The sequence below is a fragment of the Mustela erminea genome, chromosome 10 (assembly GCF_009829155.1).
Source record: "Mustela erminea isolate mMusErm1 chromosome 10, mMusErm1.Pri, whole genome shotgun sequence".
Taxonomy (NCBI): Eukaryota; Metazoa; Chordata; class Mammalia; order Carnivora; family Mustelidae; genus Mustela; species Mustela erminea.
Window position 1 is genome coordinate 61,398,048 of NC_045623.1, and position 26,071 is coordinate 61,424,118.

At 40.5% G+C, this 26,071-nt stretch overlaps 1 protein-coding gene across 1 annotated transcript in view; it reads left to right on the plus strand.

Moving 5' to 3' along the window:
* LOC116567312 (cytochrome P450 2J2) overlaps positions 1-14,632 on the plus strand; it is a 35,140-nt gene extending 20,508 nt beyond the window's left edge. Inside the window, exons 7-9 of the mRNA XM_032302295.1 lie at positions 1,800-1,987; positions 6,242-6,380; positions 12,108-14,632. Coding sequence (XP_032158186.1) covers positions 1,800-1,987; positions 6,242-6,380; positions 12,108-12,286 — 506 coding nt within the window. The 3' untranslated portion in view covers positions 12,287-14,632. The remainder of the gene's footprint in view (positions 1-1,799; positions 1,988-6,241; positions 6,381-12,107) is intronic.
* Positions 14,633-26,071: the final 11,439 nt, after the last annotated feature.

Sequence of the window (26,071 nt, forward strand, 5' to 3'; positions counted from 1 at the left end):
GTTTGTTAATGGGACATAAAATCAATTTAGTAGACCAAGACCAACATTTTTTCCTAAAATAAAAATAGAATAGAAAAGATCAGAGTACTTCCCATGTAGTAAGGATAAATTTGTTCATGAAACTATTTCTTTCCATAATTATACATAGAAGTATGTTTTACATGTGTGTATATTTGTGTTTATGTGCCTTTAGTCATGATGTAAATGCTTTTAGAACTATGAATTATATTTTCTAAAAAGTTGAAAAGCTACCTCATTAGGTTATAGATTTGGCTTCTGTAATAAGGTCTCTAAAATAACAATAGCTTAAAATGATGGCTGTTTATACCCATCTTCATAGCAACTTTATTCACCACACAAAGACAGAAGCAACCCAAGTGTTCATCAATGGAAGACTGGATAAACAAAACTATTCAGTCTTAAACAGGAAGGAAATTCTGACACATGCTCTAACAGGGATGAACCTTCAGGACATTATGCTAAGTTAAAGAATACAGTCACAAAAAGACATATACTGATAGTTCCATTTACATGAGGTTTCTAGAGTAGCCAAATACATAGAAACAGAAAGTAGAATGGTGGTTTCCAAGGGCTTCAGGAAGGGAGAAAATGAGAAGTTATTGTTTAATGGATGTACAGTTTCAGTTTTTCCAGATAAAAATTCTGGAGATTGGTTGCACAATGTGATTATATATATATATAAATACATATATATATATATAAAATATTTTATATATATAATGTATATTATATATGTGTTTTATATATTTTATTTATATATTTTATATATTTTTATATATTTATATATAGTATATATATAAAATATACATTATATATATATATAAAATCACATTGTGCAACCAACATTGTGTGTGTATATATATATACACACATATATGAGTATATATATATATATATATATAAAATCTTTAAGCTGTATGCTCAAATATGGTTAATATGGTAAATTTTATGTCACATACCTTTTACCACAAGTTTAAAAATGTTTTAAACGGCCAGTGAGAAATAAATTCACTTTATCTATTTCTCTCTAAAGTAAAAAAGCCTGAGCTGGAATCTGCAGAGCCCTCTGGGCTCTAAGGTCCTCCCAACATGTTGCTCTGTTGTATCTAGAATGATGCCCTTGTTTGCACTCTCAAAGATGGCTCACCTCAAGGGCTGCCTTTCCTCGAAGAGGTAGGGAAGAAGGGAAGAAGGAAATGCATACCCTTCCTTTAAGGATATGTTTTAAGTATTAAACATCCCTTTTACATAGAGTCTGTTGACCAGAACATAGTCATGTGGTCACACTTAGTCACAAGGGAATCTGGGAAATGTAGTCTATAGCTGGGCAACCAGGAGTCCTGCTAAAATCTCTACTATTGTAGAAAAAGAAAAAAAAGAGGGAAAAAAGGTATATTGGGGCACAGTTAGCATTTTCTTTGACTTGCTGGGTGCCCACCTAAACTAGTTCATGTAAATCTCAAGATCTCCTTAAGAGGAATATAGAGCATCCTCACTAAGAAGAGAAAACAGAGGCTCAAAGAGTTTAAGTAACTTGCAGCAGTAATGCTGCAGAGCAAGACTTTGCAACCAGATATATTAAATCCAGGCCCACTTTTCACTCTGAAATATCTCCTGAAAAACCAGAATCTATAATGCCTGCTATAGTTTTAGCCTATTTTTCTTTCTTTCTTTTTTTTTTTTTTTTTAGTCATTTTAATCCTGATCATTCCATTCTTCAGCTTAATCAGGCTTAAGGAAGGTTGTGGAATAATAGAATAAAAAACTTTCTTTTCCAGAAAAAGTCCAAGCTGAGATCGACAGGGTGATTGGTCAGTCACAGCTGCCGAGCTTAGCCACTCGAGAGGCCATGCCCTACACCAACGCTGTCATCCATGAGGTGCAGAGAATGGCAAATATCATCCCCCTGAACGTGCCCAGGGAAGTGACAGGTGATACCACACTTGCTGGATACTACCTGCCCAAGGTAACCAGGGACTCCCGGCCTCAGATCCTCAAGTCCATCTTTTTAAATGGTAGAAACTGTGACCCATACCCTTGTCCTAGGGAATCGCTTACATGCGAAGAGTGCTGTGTTACACCTGAGATAATACTGGCTTTTTTTCCCTATTTGTGGTCTTTGGAACATAAATTCAACTAGACATTAACAGGTATTATGGAGGGGAAGGGGGATTCCATGGTCAAGTATGATTAGGCAAAGACTGGCTTTTCTTTGCTGTGGGATGTCTCAGTTTTTTTGTTTTTTAACCATGTGATGTGCATTATGGATCTTTGTGCGGATCAGCAAGCAGCAATTCTCCGTCAGACTTGTCGTGTGACCCTTTGCTTTGCCAGGGTGGAGTTTCTCACAGCACTAGGGACCTGCCAGACTTGGAAAATTCTGCCTCATAATCATGGGGTTATAGAATATTGAAGAATGAAAGGACATTTGAGACCATTTACACCATCTAGTTCCATCCATGTTGCTGCAAATGGCAAAATGCCATTCTTTTTGATAGCTAATATTCCACTGTTTATATATACCACACCTTTATCCACTCATCTATTGACAACTGGGCTCTTTCCATATTTTGGCTATTGTGAACATTGTTGCTATAAACATTGGGGTGCATGTGCCCTTTCAAATCACTAGGTTTGTATCCTTTGGATAAACACCAGGTAGTACAATTGCTGGGCTGTAGGGTAGCTCTATTTTCAGCTTTTTGAGGAATTTTCATACTGTTTTCCAGAGTGGCTGCACCAGCTTGCATTCCCACCAACAGTGTAGGAGGGTTCCCCTTTCTCTGTATCCTCACCAACATCTGGTTTCCTGAGTTATTCATTTTAGCCACTCTGACTGGTGTGAGGTTGTATCTCATTGTGGTTTTGATCTGTATTTCCCTGATGCCCAGTGATGTTGAACATTTTTTCATGTGTCTATTGGCCATTTGTATGTCTTCTTTGGAGAAAGGTCTGTTCAGGTATTCTGTGCATCTCTTGATTGGATTATTTGTTCTTTGGCTGTTGAGTTTGATAAATTCTTTGTAGATTTTAGATACTAGCCCTTTATCTGATAAGACATTTGCAAATATCTTCTCCCATTCTGCAGGTTGCCTTTCAGTTTTGTTGACTGTTTTCTTTGCTGGGCAAAGCTTTTGATCTTGGTAAAGTCCCCATAAAGCATTTTTGCTTTTGTTTCTCTTGCCTTTGGAGACGTGTCTAGCAAGAAGCTGCTGCCGCCAAGATCAGAGAGGTAACTGCCTATGTTCTCCTCTGGGATTTTGATGGGTTCCTGTCTCACATTGAGGTCTTTCATCCATTTTGAGTTTATCTTTCTGTATGATGTAAGAAAATGGTCCAGTTTCATTCCTCTACATGTGGCTGTCTAATTTTCCCAGCACATTTGTTGAAGAGACTGTACTTTTTCCATTGGATATTCTTTCCTGCTTTGTTGAAGATTAGTTGACCACAGAGTCATTGAAGGACCATTTCTGGGTTCTTTATTCTGTTCCAGTGATCTATGCGTCTGTTTTCGTGCCAGTACCATGCTGTCTTGATGATGACAGCTTTGTAATAGACCTTCAAGGCTGGCATTGTGATGCCCTAAGCTTTGGTTTTCTTTTTCAATATTCCTCTGGCTATTTGGGGTCTTTTCTGGTTCCATGCAAATTTTAGGATTGTTTGTTCCAGCTCAGTGAAAAACGTTGATGGCATTTTGATAGGTATTGCACTGAATCTGTAGATTGCTTTGGGTAGCATAGACATTTTAACAATATTTGTTCTAATCCATGAGCATGAATGTTTTTCCATTTCTTTTTGTCCTCCATGGTTTCTTTCATAAGTGTTCTATAGTTTTCAGAGTACAGATTTTTTACCACTTTGGTTAGACTTGTTCCTAGGGAAGTTATGGTTTTTGGTGCAATTGCAAATGGGATCCTTAATTTCTCTTTCTTCTGTATCACTGTTAGTGTATAGAAGTGCAACTGACTTCTATGCTTTGATTTTATATCCTGTGACTTTGCTGAATCCCGATGATCAGTTCTAGCAATTTTGGGGTGGAGTTGTTTGGGTTTTCTACATAGAGTCATCAAGTCATAGGCGAAGAATGAAAGTTTGACTTCTTTGCTGATTTGGATGCATTTTCTTTCTTTTTGTTGTCTGGTGCCGATGGTGGGACTTCTAGTACATTTTAAACAATAGTAGTAAGAGTGGACATCCCTGGCATGTTCCTGTTCTTGGAGGAAAAGCTCTCAGTTTCTCCCTCTTGAGGTTGATATTTGCTGTGGGTTTTTCGTATGTGGCTTTTATGATATTATGTTCCCTCTATCCCTACATGGCCGAGAGTTTTTATCAAGAAAGCATGCTGTACTTTGTCAAATTTTTTTTCCCTGCATCTATTGAGAGGATCATATGGTTCTCGTTCTTTCTCTTATTAATGTACTGTATCACACTGATTGATTTGCCGATGTTGAACCAACCTTGCAACCCAGGAATAAATCCCAATTGGTCGTGGTGAATAATCCTTCTAATGTACTGTTGGATCCTATTACTAGCAACTTAGTGAGAATTTTTGCATCCATGTTCATCGGTGATATTGGTCTATAGTTCTTTTTTATTATTATCTTTGTCTGGTTTGGGGATCAAAGTAATGCTGGCCTCACAGAATGAGTTTGGAAGTTTTCCTCCTATTTCTTTTCTTTTGAGACAGTTTCAGAAGAATAGGTATTAATTCTTCTTTAAATGTTTGGTAGAATTCCCCTGGGAAACCATCCAGTCCTTGACTCTTGTTTGTGGGGAGATTTTTGATTACTGACTCAATTTCCTCACAAAGGAAACTTTGTTCTCAAGCTGCCCACCAGTCTTAAGATCTCCGCGACAGCTCGGCCCTCTGGTGTCCTCTCTGCACACTGCACATATAGTTCCTTTTCTTTCTCAAGGTCTTGGTCGGCTTCTGTGGATCCATTCCAATTTGTCTAGGTCCCTTTGTGTGTGCCTTACCTGGGGACAGAACCGGAGGCGCTTACCCATTCCTATAGCTATTCCTACAGCTGTTTCCATTCACTGTTTTCTTACTGATTGCCATCTTGTGGGTGAAGGCTGAGGTCTAAGTTATTTCACAGGTGCTGTTTGCATTTTTCTAGCAATTCGTTTAGCTCAACAGAGTCGTTCTACCACTGATTTTTAATATCAGCTTTAATAAAGACCATGGGAACTGAGAAATCTCACTGACTGTATCTTATAGAGGCATGGAGCCATGGCTTTGACATAAACTAGACCTTGAACAAATCATGGCTCTACCTCCTTCCACTGTATGACTCTGGGCATGTCACTTCATGTCTCAGAGCTTTGACTGACTTATCCGTACAACTTTAAAACTACTCCAGAGGTGGAGATAAAATGAGATCATTCATGTAGTGTTTAGAAAATGCTCAAAATAGCCATTATTTCTTTAGTAATTTAATAAATGTCCATTAAGCATCTAAAATGCCCCATCTAGGAAAACAACTCTGAATAAAGTAATCATGCAAGTATATACTTACAAACCATGATAAATGCTCAGCTGGGAGAACTCACTGGATTCCATAAAGATACAGGCCAGCTGGAACTAGGAGTAAAGGGCTTCCAAAGGGAAGTGTTTGAGTTGAGGATTAAAGGATGATTGAGAGTTACCTCAGTGATAGAGAAAAAAGGCATTCCAGGCAAGGTGAAGAGCTTATAAAAGGCCCTGGAAGTGAGTAGGAACATAGCATTTTTGAGAAACTGAAAGGAGGCCTCTGTAGTGTGAGCGCAGGTAGAAGGAGAGCGGTCCAAACCGGGGGGCGGGGGGGGGGGGTCAGCAGATGGGTCTCTCAGCTAAGGGTGGTGGGAAGCTACTGAAAGGTATTCAAGATGTGGGTGTGTGGATGGGTGTGGCATCACTAAATCCTGTTCAAAGCTCACTCTGCGTTTCCAGTGTGGAGCAGTCCCTGTAGGAAGATCCCTTCTGCAGACAATAGAATCTACACTTCCCTGGTCAAATGCCCTGCAAGCCCATCACTTGAAGCTGTCCCATCACAAAGAGCAGGGGCCAGGGTGGGTGGGAGAGGGACTGGGCTCGAAAGACAGTGAGTTGGGGAGGGGGAGGGAGTCTGTGGGGTGGGGTGTGATCAGCCCCTGGTGTGGGAGTCAGGGGACTGCTATTCTTCTGAGTAGGTGTGTTGTGTGGGTCAAGCCTTGCCTGAGTCTTTGCTGCCTTCTCCAGGGGACCATGATCCTGACCAATCTGACTGCACTGCACAGGGACCCCGCAGAATGGGCCACCCCCGACACGTTCAATCCGGAGCATTTTCTGGAGAATGGACAGTTTAAGAAAAGGGAAACCTTTCTGCCTTTCTCAGTAGGTGAGTTATAAACAAATAGGAGTGTCTGCATCTAGAGTCCCTCTCTTAGCCCTCCCCCTCCTCTTCTCCTTGCTACACATTACACAGAGCCCTCACTAATGGAATACACGATAGTCTGCTTATCATTAACTTAAAAATAAATAGAAATTGAATTTGTGGTCCACTGTCATTTTGGTGATGACACTAAGGCTGCCAAGGGGAGGAACTGGAATTTGAACCCAAGTGGTATGACCTGAAGCCCAAGGGGCATACCACCCTGAGTATACCTCGACAGATTCTGATTAGATCTTTGTCTTACTTCACCTTATTCTATGTCATCTTTGCCCACATTGGACAAGTCCTCCCTAATAGGAAAGCTGCTATGAGATGTAAGAATATCTTCCAGTCTTCTGTCTACAGTAGCTTCAAAGTTTGTATTTCAGTACCAAGTCCCAGCTGTAAATTTCAAGGATTATAATTATTCTTGCCTCACTGGTGCTCTGCTATTGAGAATTTTATCATACCCTCTTAATTACAGACTTCATTTGCAAGCACATGATCTCACTTAATCTTTGCAGCAACCCAGTTATTAATAATTAGACAGGAAAGTGAGCTGTATTTCCATTCTTAATATGAGGAAATGAAGAATAAGGGAGAGGTTTCTTATCCAAGATCCTGTGCCCCAGAAATTGGCAGAAGAGGGGCCCAAGACTCAAGGTTTTATACTTCTGGTCTACTGCTCTCTTTACCACAACTGGAATCTAACTCATCTTCCCACTTAAAGGCCCTTCCACTTTGATTGAGAATTCATCCCACAGCTATCAGTTAGCATACGCATGCATAACAGTCCACAAACTCAGTGGCTTAAGACAATAAGTTATTAAAACTGTATTATTGCTTACAAGTCTATAGTTCAGCTAGGTAGCTCTGCTGGGTCTTGGCTGAGTTTGTTTGTGTGTTTGGGAGGTCAGCTAGCTGAACAGCTGATCTAGGATGACCGCAGCTGGAACAACAAAGCTTTCCACATTACCTCTCATTCTGTAGCAGCTAGCCTGGTTTGTTTACATGTTGGTGTTAAGATCCCGAGAGAGAGAATGGAAGCATAAAATGTCTCTTAAGGCTCAGGCTGGGGACTGACATTCTGTTGCTTCCACAGCATTCTGTTGGCCAGTGCAAATCATAAACTCGGTTCCACCTAAGGGAGTGGAAAATACTATAATTTTTGGTGGGAAAGGGTATGAAGTCACATTACAGATCATGTGAGTACATGGAGAAGAGGGAAATTAGGCCGGTTTGCAGTCAGTTTTATCCCTGTGATGGAGGAGAATGAAATTCAAAGAAGGCAAACAATTTGGGGATTCCCACAGGAGGGATGACAGAATGCGAGTTAGCTGAACAGAAGAAACAGAAATCTAAAAAATCCAACGAGTTAAGAAAATGTCAGCACACTGTTTTTTTTCTTTCCCACCTCACTCCCATCTTTGGCACACAGTTGCTTTTCCTGCTTCTTGGTCTAGCACTTTCTGGAGACAGCGTCCCTAAGAGAGATATGGATGGCCCCTTCTTTTTTCTTGGGAAAGAAGATCATGTGTGAAATTACTACTTGTACATAACCAGGGAATATTGTGAAGCTATTTTGGCAAATTCCTATTTTCTTTTCCTCACTGAAGTCCTTCCAGGTTGATCTGACATGGCAGCAGGCAGCTTCAGGAAAGGCAAGAGTTTGGTTCCTTATTTTTCAAATAAGATCGTTTGGTCACAGAGGATGAGGTTAGGAAGAACTTTGCTCACTACCCACAGCTGGTTACTACTGGTTTCTGACTATCTGGGTCTGGTTTTGTCATCATCAGTGGATTCTTCTAGGAGAATCTTAGTATTCACAGGACAGCTGACTAGGTACCATTTTAACAAATTTGCTCATCATGCTACGTGTGATGGGTAGAGAGAAAGACAGAGGGACCAGAGATGAATGAGACACATGCTGGTAGGAAACACAGGCCCCAAATAATGTAGTAGCGGCATAATTGTGCTGCACGTTTACATTTACTAAACACTTCTGCAGGTGTTACCTAATTTTATTTCCTCAACAGCCCCTTCTAGGCAAAGGACAAAATGAAGGCATGCATACATTAATGAGTTTTCAAGAGTATTTGATTACATGGGAAAATACAAAGTAGCACATGCAGCACAGAGAATTATACCAGTTATAGTTTCCAGGGGGATCCCCATAAGGACCGTGAGGAAATATGTCAGAATGTTAACAAGGGCTCTTGTAAGGATTATGGGATTATAACCATCTTTTACATCTTTTATCATCTTCTTTATACCTTTCTTTTTCATGCATTTAAAAAAGAAGTCTGTGATGAATATGTATTACTTAGGGAGAAAGTAAGTTATCATAAACACACACACAAAAGAGATGGCAGAAGTGAAACTGCAGGAGGTTGTTGCAACGAAGAGGACAGTAGAAGCCTAGAGTGGGGGTCAGAGCACAAGTGAGATGAGGTGGGGTCTGCGCAGGGTGGCTGTGGTGGTGATGGGTCGTATACAAGGGATACAGATCCAAAAAGTAAACCTACTGATAATAATGGGAGGAAGTTACAAATAGGGAAAAAGAGAAGATAGAATGAACTCTGGTGTTGAGTTGGAACCAGAGGTTATCGATATGAACTCAGATTTCTGATAGGTAGGTAGGCAGATATAGAAATATAGATGTAAACATGGATACATATACATATATTTAAATATATACTCACAGTACATACATACAGATTCCCCAGCTCTAGCCTCTGATGTGCACTGACAGCAGCACAACCCTGATATCAGCAAGCATGCCAAATGCCCAGATCTTGGTTTCTAGATATCATTATCCACTAAAAGGAATTTGGACTTCTAGAAAGATGGCTGATTCTAGGGTTGGGAAAAGGTAAGATGAGCCTGAAACACACTGTTGTGCCCAAAAGTTAAGGAAATACCAGCTTGAATGGGCAGCTAATAGCCAAATCTGGAACACCTTGAGCATCAAAACAAATAGTGATAACAAATTATAACCCTTTGAATAAAAATAGGAATCTCTGAACTCATACTGATATAAATAAATGGGTAGAAAAGTGGGTATGAGTGAAAGAATTTCCTTTAGTAGAATTCTAGCTAATAGATGTGGAAGGAATGATGGAATTTTAAAGCTCATGACTTGGCAACCATCAGAGTAATAAATAATTTAGCCAAGAGATAGCAATGGAAACTAGTGGATGAAAGGTCAGTGAGGAATGGCTCATTAACATAGTCTTAAAGTATTTACTAGCTACAAAGAGAAAAATAATCATTTTACAGGGGAAAATTTGGTAGACACCACCTTAATTGAGTGACCAAAGTTAACACCACCAATAACGGGACAAATCAAAACTGTGTACCACCCAATAGAAGGAAATGAGAACACAGCCTCACTTTGGTGTTACTCCTATCAGAAATGCATGACCTCACGACCTGAATCTAATCATGAGGAAACATGAGAGGCATTTATCAAGTAATCTGTTTGTTGTCTTCAAAATAGCCAGTCATATAGACCTGGTGTGGATACACACACACACACACACACACACACAGACACACACACACACGAATAGCATTCAGCCATAAAAAAGAATGGACTCTTACCATTTGCAACAATATGGATGGCATTAGAGAGTATTATGCTAAGCGAAATAAGTTAGTCAGAGAAAGACATATACCATATGATTTCATTCATATGTGGGATTTAAGAAACAAATGAGGAAATGGAAAAAAAGAGGCGAGAGACACAAACCAAGAAACAGACTCAACTATAGAGAATTCATGGTTACCAGAGGGGAGGGAGGTGGGTGGTTGCCTGAAATAGGTGGTGGGGATTAAGGAGCGACTTGCCATGATGAGCACTGAGCAATGTGTAGAACTGTTGAATCACTATGCCGTACATCTGAAACTAATATAATACTGCACGGAATTAAAGTGAAAAGCTCAGTAAGAAAAAAAATGTCAGACATGGCAGCTGAGTCGTCACTTGCATGACAGCCAAATGCACCAGTTGATACTCAACTGGCCCTTTTCCAATAAAAGGCATTATTGGGACAAATAGCAAAATCTGATTGGGGATCTCGGGGGCAAAATGGTAGCAATGTGTCAATGTTTGACTGAATTGGTGGTTATACTGTAGCTATGTCGGAGAATGTCCTCGCGTTTAGGAAATCCATACTAAAGATTTCATAGGTAATATAGACAAGGCACTTTCAAATAAATAACTCAGAAGAAACAAGTTCTTTGTATTATTCTTGCAAGTTTTCTGTACTTCAAAAGTGTTTCAGAATAAAAGGCATGCTATGGAAAGTATCACAGTAAAGAACTGTAATATGCAGAAAGCTATTTTAGTAATCCCACCATCCAAAATGTTTTTATTGAAAGGTAGTCTTGTGATAGGCATTAAGGAGGGTACATATACCATGGACCACTGGGTGTTATTTGTAAACAATGAATCATGGAACACTCCATCAAAAACTAATGATGTACTGTATGGTGACTAACATAAAAAAATATATAAAAAATAAAGGTAGTCTTTTAAATTGTATTCTTCCATTTTTTGAGAATTAACCAGAGGAAGTTAATGCTAAGCTATTTTATAGCTAGAATGTTTATTATTATCTAGGTGATGTGTTAAGCTAGTTTTTCAATGTAAGTTATTAAATTCTTTGATCTATTTGGATTCAGTGTGTAGCCCACCCAACATATAAAATAAGGTTCCCATTTTTAGTGTGTGGGTTTATTTGTTTTGTTTTGTTTTTTTGTTCTATTTTGTTTTGTTTAAGGAGTAGAGGACAGAGGGAGAGAGAGAGAATGTTAAGCCCAACACTGGGTTTGATCTCATGACCCTGAGATTATGATCTGAGCTGAAATCAGGAGTCAGACACTTAGCTGACTGAACCACCCAGGTGCCCCTAAAATAAGGTTCCCATTGTAAACACACACACACACACACACACACGCTCCCCCTGATGCCCAAATCACATGGCTAGAAGGCGCAAGGAGTTGAACTGGATCTCCCTCTGCCTCCAGTTCCTCCCTCACATAACAAGGAGTGAAATGGTGCCAACTGTGGGCCAAGGGATTCGGCAAGGGACACGCCCCCCTCGTTAGAAGCAAAATCCCCACTGGAGAAGGACTGCTATGTTTAAGGACTATTCAAGGAAAGAGCCTGAGAAAACTCCAATGTAGAGGGCCATCCATGGCCATGAGACCCGCAGTCATGAGGGAGGAAAACATGACGTAAAGGAAAGACATCTTGCATTTTAGAAACTCTGCTCTGAAATTTATTGGCTTATACTTTTCTACAGTCTTAAGGAATGAAAAAATTAATCAACACAGAGTTTCTTGTTTTGCTGTCTGCTAATGTTGTTTGCTGACTGATTTTTGAAAAGCCTTTCAGCTAACAGTTCCACTTTTGAGGTCAACCCAGGCCTCCCTCCTCTTTTGTCCTACACCCTGTGCCTTCACCCTGTGGGGCAGCTGCCTGACCCCTGAAAGCATTGGGAGTTTTTGAGTCCAGACTTACACTTTGGCCTGGATGGTTGTCAAATTAAATGAGCCTCTGTACATAAAGCTCTGGGACCTATCAGCCCCTTCTTCTGCTTAGGTTTTGCAAGAAGTAGGAGATATCAGTTCCGGGTGGGCACCCACACCAGATGGAAAGATGATTTGTCTTATGCTTTTGCCTTTCAGGAAAGCGGGTATGCCTTGGAGAACAGCTGGCCAAGTCTGAGCTGTTTATTTTCTTCACGTCCCTTGTGCAAAAATTTACCTTCAGGGCCCCCAACGATGAGAAGCTGAGCTTAAAGTACAGAACGGGCATCACCATCTCCCCAGTCAGCCACCGACTCTGTGCAGTCCCTCGGTCCTGATGTCTGAAGTCGCCGGGCAGGGAGAGGAGAAAGGAAGGCCAAAAGTGGTGCGCCCTTGAAGGCACTGGCACCTACTCAGAAGGGAGGTGATGAAATGGAACGTGACTCTAAGGGACAGCCATAGGAATTGAACTCAAGAGGAAGCACAATCCAAATCCCAGCCTTGCTGTTTTCTCTGATGGAACCTTGAGCAGATCTGTTATGTTGTGAATGATTTACCTTTTCATCTGGAGATGAAAATCAGATAATGATTCTTCCTCTAAAGGAATGGACTTTGAGTGGTTTGGTAACTATACAGCTTATCGAAAAGTTAGAGCTGAAATCTGCCTTTTTCCTGCTTGCTTCTTTAGACATGGATTTGCTTCTAGCCTGTGGAGGTGGCTCAGGTCACAGTGGTGCCAAATGTTTGATAAGAGTTAGAATTTGGAGGCTGCCCTCAAACGCTGTCACACTTGGTGGCACTATCCAAGCTTTACCTTGCTCCCACCCTAGAATGGCCCTCTGGGAAGTCAGCTAGGCAGCTAGTACTCCCTATTTATATGCAGGTTTCTACAAGGAAGCAGTTTCTGTAGTTTACTTAAGGGAATACTACACTGGCTGTGGAATCAGGACCGAGTAGAATGTGACCACTACCAATTAAATGAGGGGAGCATGTTTGGGAAAAAATGTGGAATTTACCTTCCATCCTTAAGAGTATCTGTTTGCCTCAATTCCTCTATCAGGCATCTTTCCTCAAGGATTTAACTATGGGGTGGGTGTGAACTTTTCTGGCAAACAGATGGTCAGCTTTTGAATGGTTAAATATTACCAGCCTAAACTCAACAGAGCCCTGGTACAGTATTTTATAGTAGGGAACCAGAAATGCCAGAATCTTGCTCAGTCCTTCTGCATGTAGTTGCTGAGGGGAGACAAGGGGAAGAAAATTGAAGGTCAAGTAATGGACCATCAGTAACACTGATGGTCCATGGAATTTGACGTCAAACCCCAATACAAACAAACACAAAAACACCTGCCAAACTGGACTAAACCATATGGGAGGTCTTTTTCCCCAAGTTGGAGACCTTGTGTGCTTCTGCCTGCTCCTCTGGAACTCTGCTACCACCATGTAAACAAGCCTGTGTAACCCGATGGAGGATGAGAAACACACTCTAGTCATTGCTGTTGCATCTCTAGCTAACAGCTGGCTGACCCCCAGAGCTCTGCTGAGACCATCTGAGATGAGCTGGACCCAAGCATATCCAGCAGCTGAATGCAGATGCATGAGTGATCCCAGCTGAGACAAGAATCACCCGGCCGAACCCAGCCTAAACTGCCACCCAGAGCTTTAGGAGTTAAATGGTTATTGCTTTAAGCCACTGTGTTTTCAGATGCACTGTTACACAGCAGTAGCTAACTAATATATTCCTTGAGGGCAGGAACAGTATCTATCTTTTTCAAGAACAGTGCCTGGAACATGATAGGACTCAAAAAATAGTGAATTAATAAAATAAGGTAGAATCATTATGGGCGGGTGCTAGATTAGACCTATCACTCTAAATCAGATCTCTGCCACTACCCCTCTGTCATTTTCACCTGATTCCAATGACCTGTTTCTCAGTCCTCATGCCAACTTCTGTTACAGTCCTTCAGGAACGAGGTAGGAGGAGTGCAGGCTTGTTCTTACCTCACTGTGTCTGTTCCATTTCCCAGGTGGCTTTCTGAAATGGGGCCACCTATTCCTTTTCCCCATGCTTATTTCTTAAGAATAGGCTGATGTCCCTGGATGGGTATTTTGTACTATTTGGGTCACACTGTGTTTTTGTGCATTCACCATCAGCTGTGTGTTCTGCTCTGAAAAGTTAAGAACTTTTCCCTCTGCTTTTAAAGCAGATAAGAAATTAAGCAAGAATAAAGGGTCGAATGCAAAGGGCCACTTTCAGGGGCTGGCATGGAATCATTGATGATGCCTGTTGCAACAGTCAGGGTCAGAACAGAGGTCTCTCTTAGTCCAAATACATCAAAGGTCCAAAGAGATCACAGGGCTCTGAGGTACCTAAAACAACATTAAAGATTCAAGGGGGTGGACTGAGGGCCATGCCTAAATTCAGTTCAAGGTTTTACCATTTATTAACTTCTGCCTGTGAATTAAATAGGCTACTTTACTTTCTTCAACTCGTATCCTAATCTGAAAAATAGAATTAAATAATAACTACTTTGGTAAATTATGAAACTGATCAAAAGAACCATTATCCCTCTCTGGGTTGTCTCTCCTTGTGGTACTCGGCTCCATGGAACAGTTATGGATAACCGTCTTGATACATCCAAGAATAGCCATGTCACTTGCTCAATAAAATAGCAGAAGTTCCACAAGCTCAACATGTTTCTTTCTTCTCTGCCACGAGATCAGCAATGTCCCAGATAAAGTTCTGTCAGCTTACATCCAGGTGACAAAGACATAATGCAGAGTCCCAACTGATTCATGATGGACATGCAATAAGACAAACCTATTTTGTTGTGAGCCACTAAGATTTTGGGATTTTGGGTTATGCAGCATAAGTTATCCTCAACTGTCTGATACATCAGCACTTTAATTGAGAGGACCATATATATTTGTGTTTGTAGTTACTGTGAATACCAAATATGCATGTGGGTCTCTCTATATATATGCGTGTATATACATATAATATATATACTATATATATAGTACTGTATATACATATATACATACACACACACACACACACACACTACATACACTTGGCATGTAATAGATTAAATTGTAGTTGTAATGCTGTTACAGTCCTTTCAGGAAAAAACTTGTGATTTATACAGTTTTTCTTCTAGACAATTTGATCTTTTCCTCGCTGGATCACAGAGCAATAGACTCTCCCTATTAACTATAAGATCATTATAAATCCTCTGATGGGCTGCCCAAACTTTGCAACCCCTGGGGGCCTTCACGGGCAGTCTAGGGGAACGGCGCCCTCTGTGTGTGGACTGTGCAGCGCCCTTATGTGTGGACCTGCTCCTTGGCCGGGCGTATAACTTTTGTGATCTGAAACCTGCTTGCTTCATCAGTCACATCTTTTAATGTTTTTGCCCAACAAGTGAGCTCCTCTCAATCTCCTAGACGGACTAGGTCCTTTGTCATTGTCATGTTTTTAAAGATGCTTCTTTTTTCTGTAAGAAGTATCTCATGACACAGGACAGAACCAGTCTGAATGTCAACTCTTCAGTGACATTTTTCTTGACTCTCAGCCAGTTGGTTGCTCTCTCCTCCATTCTCCGAGGAGTTTATTCAAAAGTTTTCATTTCCTTTATCCAGATAATCTCCCAGTTACACTGAGGTTTTTGGAGGCAGCTGTGCCTTGCTCACCTAGGCTCCATCCCTAACAGTTTTGGGGCAGAGTCGATGCTCAGTAAATGTTTGTTGGACTTATAGGATGGGGGAGAGCAGCTGAGGGGCTGAGGCAGAGCAGGAGCACCAACGGTCCAGTGTCAGACATTTCCTGTGGCTACGTAGCAAGTCTCTGGGCTCTCTGTGCCCTAACCGCACATTCAAAGACTATACACTAAGGTCCCTTCTTGTTCTAGAAATCTCACCTGTGCAGAGAAAATTCTGAAATGGCAAAGTGAGGACCTCCAAAAAGCCACTCTTCCACAAAAGCATCTAGAAAACTAACAAAAGTTGTCAAAATCCATATTCCCAGAACTCTGAAAAGTAATCAATGTCTTGCCATAATCTGAGCATTTGTTTAAGGTGGAAAAAAAAATAAAAGAGCTGGATCTCAGTAAGAACAGCAAGCTCTGTGGCATTTAACTTACCCTAGTCCCATTCTCTTCTCCCCAGCTCTGCAGTCTCCTTAAAAAGCAGCAGCCTCACAACCACAGAGCTGAGAAAACCAAGCGCCAAGGAACCACTGGAGGGGGCAGGATGGGTTTGGAGCACCCCCAAAGCCCGTGCCCAGACAGCTGTCACCCTTTGACCTGTCTGGCAGTTCACCGAAAAACCCCATTCTCAGGGCTTGTCTTTATTTGACCTGACTCAAAGTGGAGTCTGTGTGAAAAAAGTCCGTATTTGTTGAAAAAAAAAAATAGGTAACAATTGTGCAACACTATGGTAACCAGGGTGGGGATACCAGTTGGTGCTAACAAGAGGATTACAAGAGAAACTGGGGAAGGAGAAGTCCATGGGAGCTTCCAACGGCTCTGACACATCTCTGGGAATCTAAAAGGCCAAGCACATGGAAGGACTCTGTGCACGGCCAGGAAGGATCTGAGAAGGCCTTAATATCTCATTCTGGCTGACCTTGAGTCTCTGCATGAGCAGCAAATTAAATCTAAGAATTGTGAACTACCTGCTAGCGTGTCCAAGACGTAACCTGCCTCATAGGCAGAGCCTCGAGAGACTTACTGGTTTCAGGGCATTTAATGAACCCTCTGTCCGAACCTGAGCTGAACACGGTACTAACAGCAGAACATCCAGTCGCTACACGTGATGAAAAACAGAAATTTTACAGAATCCGTCCCAGAAAGTCACCAAACAAGAAGCAACACAAACTACAACAGTAATAATAACAGACCTACAGCAGTAATAACTACCACCTCAGGGTGGTTCTTGATTTCCAGAATTTCCACATTATATCATTTAATAGGTCAAATTTTTAACAAACCAATTATACACCACATAAAGAAATAGCAAACTATGTTCGGCACACAGGACACAAAGTGTCAACAGAAGTTCTCTGAAGACACCCAGGCACTGGATTTATGAAACAAAAAACTTAGGATGTTATTCTTAACAACTTAAAATATTAGTAAATTCTAATTAATACTATTTCAATTGAAAAGCCTTTAATAGGAGACATTTTTGCATATACTTATAATGTAGAACTTATTTTTATATGTAAGTACGCATTGTGAAAAAAATCACTACAATCAAGCTGCATAACTTATCCATCATCTCTAGAGTTAATTTTGTTGGGAGGGGGGACAGTGGGCAGTGGGTTAGGAGCTATCCTTTCAGAAATTTCAAGTATGAAATGCAGCATTGTTAACTGTCATCATCACGACGTATATTAGATCTCCAGAACTTACTCATCCCACTCATGACTGAAACTTTGCACCTTTAACGAACACCGCCCCATTTCTCCTGCCCTCCAGTCTCTGGGAAACCACAGTTTTACTCCGTTTTTATGAGTTCAGTTTCAGATTTCACACTTAAGGGACATCATGCAGCATTTGTCTTCCACTGTCTAATTTCACTTAGCACAATGTCCTCCAGGTTCACCCTTGTTGCCAACGGCAGTGTTTCCTTCTTTTTTCAAGGTTGAAAAATACTCCTGATTTCTTCTGGTTGCCATAGGAAAGGACTGTCTTCCATTTCTATTAGCACTTTACTTTCTAGCCTGCTTTATTCTTTCTTATGGATAGCACATAGTCCTGGGTTTTTTTTAACCCATTCAGCTGCTCTGTACCTTTTGTACCTTTTGTACTAATGTACATTATACATTAGTGATTTTGATAAGTTTAATCAATTTTCATTTAAAACAACTATTGATACAGAAGAATTTATTATTACCCTTTTGTTAAATGATTTTATCGTTCTTTTTGAAATTCTTCTCTCCTGCTGTCTTCCTTTGTGTATTTTTTTTTAATTGATAGGCTTTGATTTTTTCCTCATTTTATTTTATGTAACTTCTGTATTTTTTCTATAGGACTTAACATAAACTATCTTTTTTCTTAAGATTTTATTTATTTATTTGACAGAGATCACAAGTAGGCAGAGAGGCAGGCAGAGAGAGAGAGAGGAGGAAGCAGGCTCCCTGCTGAGCAGAGAGTCCGATGCAGGGCTCAATCCCAGGATCCTGGGATCAGGTCCTGAGCTGAAGGCAGAGGCTTAACCCACTGAGCCATCCAGGAGCCCCAAGAGACTTACATAAACTATCTTAACAGTCAATTTCAAGTGGGTAATTAAACTTATAAACAATTCTGTACACTTTTACCTCTCTTTTCCCCTAACATTATACATTAGTGATGTCACAATTGACATCTATTTATATTGTGTGTCCCTTAACATCATTTATAGTTATTAATATTCTGCCGCTTACCCACCACTGTGAAGTAGTATCACATTACATTTACCTTGGCCAATGACTTTCATGCTTCCTTACGCTCTTGTGCTGCGTTTTAGCATTATTTCATTTCAACTTTAAGAACCCCCTTTCGTACTTCTTTTCAGGCAAGTCTAGTGGTGATGAATTCTTTCAGTTTTTGTTTATCTAACAATCTTTACCACCCCTTTATTTTTGAAGGACTGGTTTGTCAGGGTAAGTATTCATGGGTGGTGGGATTTTTTTTTTTCTTTCAGTTTTCTGAATTTATCATCCCACTTCCTTCTGGACTGCAGGATTTCTGCTGAAAAATCTGCCCATAATCTTAAGGGAGTTTCCTTGTGTGTAACATGTCATTTTTCTCTTGTGTCAAAATTCTGTCTTTAACTTTTGACAATTTGATTATAATGTGTCTTGATGTGAGTCTCTTTCATTTTACTTGGTATCCTTTGGGCCTCGTGGATCTGGATTTCTATTTTATTCTTCCAGGTTTGGAAAATTTTCAGGTGTTACTTCTTTGAATAAGCCTTCTGCCCATCTCTCTTTCTTCCTTGTGGGACTTCCATAATGAGTATCCTCTAAGTCTCATAAGCTCTCTTCACTTTTTCATTCTTTTTTCTTTTTGCCCTTTTTACCAAATGATTTCCAATGACCTTTTCATTTGTTAATCCTTTCTTCTGCTTAATCTAGTCTGTCACTAAAGCTTACTTTTGAATTTTTCATTGTAGTTACTGTGTTCTTCAACTCTGTGATTTCTGTTTGGTACTTCTTAATATTTTCTCTTTGTTGACATTCTCACTTAGCTCATGCATTATTCTCTACACTTCAGTGAACACCTTTATCATAATTTTTTTTAGTTCTGTTAGATAAATCAGAAATCTCCATTTCATTAGGGTCAGTTTCTGGAGATATACCTAGTTCTTTTATCTAGAACAGATTTTCCTCTTTCTTCATTTTCCTTGAGAGTGTACATCAGATAAAACACCCACCTCTCCCAGTCTTCACAGAATGGCCTCAAATAGGAGATAAGCTTCACTAATCAGCCTGGACAGAGACTCTGAATGCCTCTCAAGCCTTTGTGCTTGTCCAAGCTGTCACCTTTGTTTTTAGTGGCCCCCAAGAGAATAGAGTATGCCAAATCCTGTCAGTGCTCAAGACAGATAAGATAAAAGCCAATTCCCCGAATAGCAGCTGGAAAAGTTTGGAGCACTAGGTGCAAGGTCCAATTCCTTCTCTTCTCAGGGAGAAGCTGGGAGCAGGAGTTCATCACTCATCTGCTCTACACTGAGTTTGGAGAGGAGTTGTGGCAAATCCCTCTCTCTCATGGAGACCATACACTCTTTCAAATGGCTCTTTTGTTCTCTGTTGCCCCCAGGGTCCTAGCAAGTGCTGGGTCATGCTCACTCTCATAGATAACTGGGTTAGAAGCCAGTCCATTGTTAGCAGCTGAAAAGCCTGGGGGGGAGAGAGCCAAAGTGTGAAGTTGAACTGCTTCTAGGGAGAAGCTAGGGACTTAGTTTTATTCCTATATCATGCTGGGTATAGGAGCTGTGTGAAGTGTGCATACACTTGTTCAAAAATTCCAAAAGATTGGAGAGGAGTCAAGATGGCGGAGAAGTAGCAGGCTGAGACTACTTCAGCTAGCAGGAGATCAGCTAGATAGCTTATCTAAAGATTGCAAACACCTGCAAATCCATCGGCAGATCAAAGAGAAGAAGAACAGCAATTCTAGAAACAAAAACAACCACTTTCTGAAAGGTAGGACTGGCGGAGAAGTGAATCCAAAGCTACGGGAAGACAGACCCCAGGGGGAGGGGCCGGCTCCTGGCAAGCAGCTGAACAACGGAGAACAAAATCGGGACTTTTAAAAGTCTGTTCCGCTGAGGGACATCGCTCCAGAGGCTAAACCGGGACGAAGCCCACGCGGGGTCAGCGTGGCCTCAGGTCCTGCGGGGTCAGAAGGATCGGGGGTGTCTGAGTGTCGCAGAGCTTGTGGATACTGGAACAGGAAAGCCGGCTACAGAGACAGAGCCGACAGTAAGCTCACAGCTTGGGGTTACCTTGAACTGGTCAGGCTTGGTGAGCTCGGAGCGTGGCCGGAAGTCAGGCAGACGGGAGTTACTGGGTGCTGTTCTCTGAGGGCGCACGGAGGAGTGGGGCCCTGTGCTCTCGGCTCCTCCGGGCCGGAGACCAGGAGGCCGCGATTTATATTCCTGTCCTCTGGAACTCTACGGACAGCGCTCAGGGAACAAAAGCTCCTGAAAGCAAACCCGAGCGGATTACTCCGCCCCGCCCCTGGTAAGGGCGGTGCAATTCCGCCTGGGGCAAAGACACTTGAGAATCACTACACCAGGCCCCTCCCCCAGAAGATCAACAAGAAATCCAGCCAAGACCAAGTTCACCTACCAAGGAGTGCGATTTCAATACCAAGGAGAGCAGTAGAATTCCAGAGGAGGAGAAAGCAAAGCACGGAACTCATGGCTTTCTCCCAGTGATTTTTTAGTCTTGCAGTTAATTTAATTTTTTTCTTTTTCATTTTTTTTCTCTTCTTCTGCTAAAACTTTTTTTTAACTTTTACCCTTTTATTTTTGATGTTTTTAAACTAGTTTATCTAATATATATATTTTTTCTTTTTTATACTTTTCTTTGTTTTCTTTTTTTAATTCTTTTCTTTTCTTTTCTTTCTTTCTTTTTGAACCTCTTTTTATCCCCTTTCTCCCCCCTCACAATTTGGGATCTCTTCTAATTTGGTTAAAGCATATTTTCCTGGGGTTGTTGCCACCCTTTTAGTATTTTACTTGCTCCTTCATATACTCTTAACTGGACAAAATGACAAAGCGGAAAAATTCACCAAAAAAAAAGGACAAGAGCAGTACCGAAGGCTAGGGACCTAATCAATACAGACATTTGGTAATATGTCAGATCTAGAGTTCAGAATGACAATTCTCAAGGTTCTAGCCGGGCTTGAAAAAGGCATGGAAGATATTAGCGAAATCCTCTCGGGAGATATAAAAGCCCTTTCTGGAGAAATAAAAGAACCAAAATCTAACCAAGTTGAAATCAAAAAAGCTATTAAGGAGGTGCAATCAAAAATGGAGGCTCTCACTGCTAGGATAAATGAGGCAGAAGAAAGAATTAGCGATATAGAAGAACAAATGACAGAGAATAAAGAAGCTGAGCAAAAGAGGGACAAATAGCTACTGGACCACGAGGGGAGAATTCGAGAGATAAGTGACACCATAAGACGAAACAACATTAGAATAATTGGGATTCCAGAAGAAGAAGAAAGAGAGAGGGGAGCAGAAGGTATACTGGAGAGAATTATTGGGGAGAATTTCCCCAATATGGCAAAGGGAACAAGCATCAAAATTCAGGAGGTTCAGAGAACGCCCCTCAAAATCAATAAGAATAGGCCCACACCCCGTCACCTAATAGTAAAATTCACAAGTCTTAGTGACAAAGAGAAAATCCTGAAAGTAGCCTGGGAAAAGAAGTCTGTAACATACAATGGTAAAAATATTAGATTGGCAGCTGACTTATCCACAGAGACCTGGCAGGCCAGAAAGAGCTGGCATGATATTTTCAGAGCACTAAACGAAAAAAACATGCAGCCAAGAATACTATATCCAGCCAGGCTATCATTGAAAATAGAAGGAGAGATTAAAAGCTTCTAGGACAAAGAAAAACTGAAAGAATTTGCAAACACCAAACCAACTCTACAGGAAATATTGAAAGGGGTCCTCTAAGCAAAGAGAGAGCCTACAAGTGGTAGATCAGAAAGAAACAGAGACAATATACAGTAACAGTCTCCTTACAGGCAATACAATGGCACTAAATTCATATCTCTCAATAGTTACCCTGAATGTTAATGGGCTAAACACCCCAATCAAAAGACACAGGGTATCAGAATGGATAAAAAAACAAAAGCCATCTATATGTTGCCTCCAAGAAACTCATTTTAAGCCTGAAGACACCTCCAGATTTAAAGTGAGGGGGTGGAAAAGAATTTACCATGCTAATGGACATCAGAAGAAAGCAGGAGTGGCAATCCTTATATCAGATCAATTAGATTTTAAGCCAAAGACTATAATAAGAGATGAGGAAGGACACTATATCATACTCAAAGGGTCTCTCCAACAAGAAGATCTAACAATTTAAAATATCTATGCCCCCAACGTGGGAGCAGCCAACTATATAAACGAATTAATAACAAAATCAAAGAAACACATCAACAGTAATACAATAATAGTAGGGGACTTTAACACTCCCCTCACAGAAATGGACAGATCATCCAAGCAAAAGATCAGCAAGGAAATAAAGGCCTTAAACGACACACTGGACCAGATGGACATCACAGATATATTCAGAACATTTCATCCCAAAGCAACAGAATACACATTTTCTCTAGTGCACATGGAACATTCTCCAGAATAGATCACATCCTCGGTCCTAAATCTATTCTCCAGAATAGATCACATCCTCGGTCCTAAATCAGGACTCAACCGGTATCAAAAGATTGGCATCATTCCCTGCATATTTTCAGACCATAATGCTCTGAAGCTAGAACTCAACCACAAGAGGAAGTTTGGAAAGAACCCAAATACATGGAGACTAAACAGCATCCTTCGAAAGAATGAATGGGTCAACCAGGAAATTAAAGAAGAATTGAAAAAAATCATGGAAACAAATGATAATGAAAATACAACAGTTCAAAATCTGTGGGACACAACAAAGGCAGTCCTGAGAGGAAAATAGATAGTGGTACAAGCCTTTCTCAAGAAATAAGAAAGGTCTCAGGTACACAACCTAACCCTACACCTAAAGGAGCTGGAGAAAGAACAAGAAAGAAACCTTAAGCCCAGCAGGAGAAGAGAAATCATAAAGAACAGAGCAGAAATCAATGAAATAGAAACCAAAAAAACAATAGAACAAATCAATGAAACTAGGAGCTGGTTCATTGAAAGAATTAATAAAATTGATAACCCCCTAGCCAGACTTATCAAAAAGAAAACAGAAAGGACCCAAATAAATAAAATCATGAATGAAAGAGGAGAGATCACAACTAGCACCAAAGAAATACAAACTATTATAAGAACATACTATGAGCAACTCTACGCCAACAAATTTGACAATCTGGAAGAAATGGATGCATTCCTAGAAACATATAAACTACCACAACTGAATCAGGAAGAAATAGAAAGCCTGAACACACCCATAACCAGTAAGGATATTGAAACAGTCATTAAAAATCTCCAAACAAAAGCCCAGGGCCAGACGGCTTCCCGGGGGAATTCTACCAAACATTTAAAGAAGAACTAATTCTTATTCTCCTGAAACTGTTCCAAAAAATAGAAATGGAAGGAAAATTTCCAAACTCGTTTTATGAGGCCAGCATCACCTTGATCCCAAAACCAGACAAGGATCCCATCAAAAAAGAGAGCTATAGACCAATATCCTTGATGAACACAGATGCAAAAATTCTCACCAAAATACTAGCCAATAGGATTCAACAGTACATTAAAAGGATTATTCACCACGACCAAGTGGGATTTATTCCAGGGCTGCAAGTTTGGTTCAACATCCGCAAATCAGTCAATGTGATACAACACATCAATAAAAGAAAGAACAAGAACCATATGATACTCTCAATAGATGCTGAAAAAGCATTTGACAAAGTACAGCATCCCTTCCTGATCAAAACTCTTCAAAGTGTAGGGATAGAGGGCACATACCTCAATATCATCAAAGCCATCTATGAAAAACCCACCGCAAATATCATTCTCAATGGAGAAAAACTGAAAGCTTTTCCGCTAAGGTCAGGAACACGGCAGGGATGTCCATTATCACCACTGCTATTCAACATAGTAATAGAAGTCCTAGCCTCAGCAATCAGACAACAAAAGGAAATTAAAGGCATCCAAATGGGCAAAGAAAAAGTCAAATTATCACTCTTTGCAGATGATATGATACTATATGTGGAAAACCCAAAAGACTCCACTCCACAACTGCTAGAACTTATACAGGAATTCAGTAAAGTGTCAGGATATAAAATCAATGCACAGAAATCAGTTGCATTTCTCTACACCAACAATAAGACAGAAGAAAGAGAAATTAAGGAGTCAATCCCATTTACAATTGCACCCCAAACCATAAGATACCTAGGAATAAACCTAACCAAAGAGGCTAAGAATCTATACTCAGAAAACTATAAAGTACTCATGAAAGAAATTGAGGAAGACACAAAGAAATGGAAAAATGTTCCATGGTCCTGGATTGGTAGAATAAATATTGTGAAAATGTCTATGCTACCTAAAGCAATCTACACATTCAATGCAATTCCTATCAAAGTACCATCCATCTTTTTCAAAGAAATGGAACAAATAATTCTAAAATTTATATGGAACCAGAAAAGACCACGAATAGCCAAAGAGATATTGAAAAAGAAAGCCAAAGTTGGTGGCATCACAATTCCGGACTTCAAGCTCTATCACAAAGCTGTCATCATCAAGACAGCATGGTACTGGCACAAAAACAGACACATAGATCAATGGAACAGAATAGAGAGCCCAGAAATAGACCCTCAACTCTATGGTCAACTAATCTTCGACAAAGCAGTAAAGAATGTCCAATGGAAAAAAGACAGCCTCTTCAATAAATGGTGTTGGGAAAATTGGACAGCCACATGCAGAAAAATGAAATTGGACCATTTCCTTACACCACACACAAAAATAGACTCAAAATGGATGAAGGACCTCAATGTGCGAAAGGAATCCATCAAAATCCTTGAGGAGAACACAGGCAACAACCTCAGCCGCAGCAACATCTTCCTAGGAACACCGCCAAAGGCAAGGGAAGCAAGGGCAAAAATGAACTATTGGGATTTCATCAAGATCAAAAGCTTTTGCACAGCAAAGGAAACAGTTAACAAAATCAAAAGACAACTGACAGAATGGGAGAAGATATTTGCAAATGACATATCAGATAAAGGACTAGTGTCCAGAATCTATAAAGAACTTAGCAAACTCAACACCCAAAGAACAAATAATCCAATCAAGAAATGGGCAGAGGACATGAATAGACATTTCTGCAAAGAAGACATCCAGATGGCCAACAGACACATGAAAAAGTGCTCCATATCACTCGGCATCAGGCAAATACAAATCAAAACCAGAATGAGATATCACCTCACACCAGTCAGAATGGCTAAAATCAACAAGTCAGGAAATGACAGATGCTGGCGAGGATGTGGAGAAAGGGGAACCCTCCTACACTGTTGGTGGGAATGCAAGCTGGTGCAACCACTCTGGGAAACAGCATGGAGGTTCCTCAAAATGTTGGAAATAGAACTGCCCTATGACCCAGCAATTGCACTACTTGGTATTTACCCTAAAGATACAAACGTAGTGATCCGAAGGGGCACGTGTATAGCAGCAATGTAGCAATGTCCACAATAGCCAAACTATGGAAAGAACCTAGATGTCCATCAACAGATGAATGGATCAAGAAGATGTGGTATATATACACAATGCAATACTATGCAGCCATCAAAAGAAATGAAATCTTGCCATTTGCGACAACGTGGATGGAACTAGAGCATATCATGCTTAGCGAAATAAGTCAAGCGGAGAAAGACAACTGTCATATGATCTCCCTGATATGAGGAAGTGGTGATGCAACATGGGGGCTTAAGTGG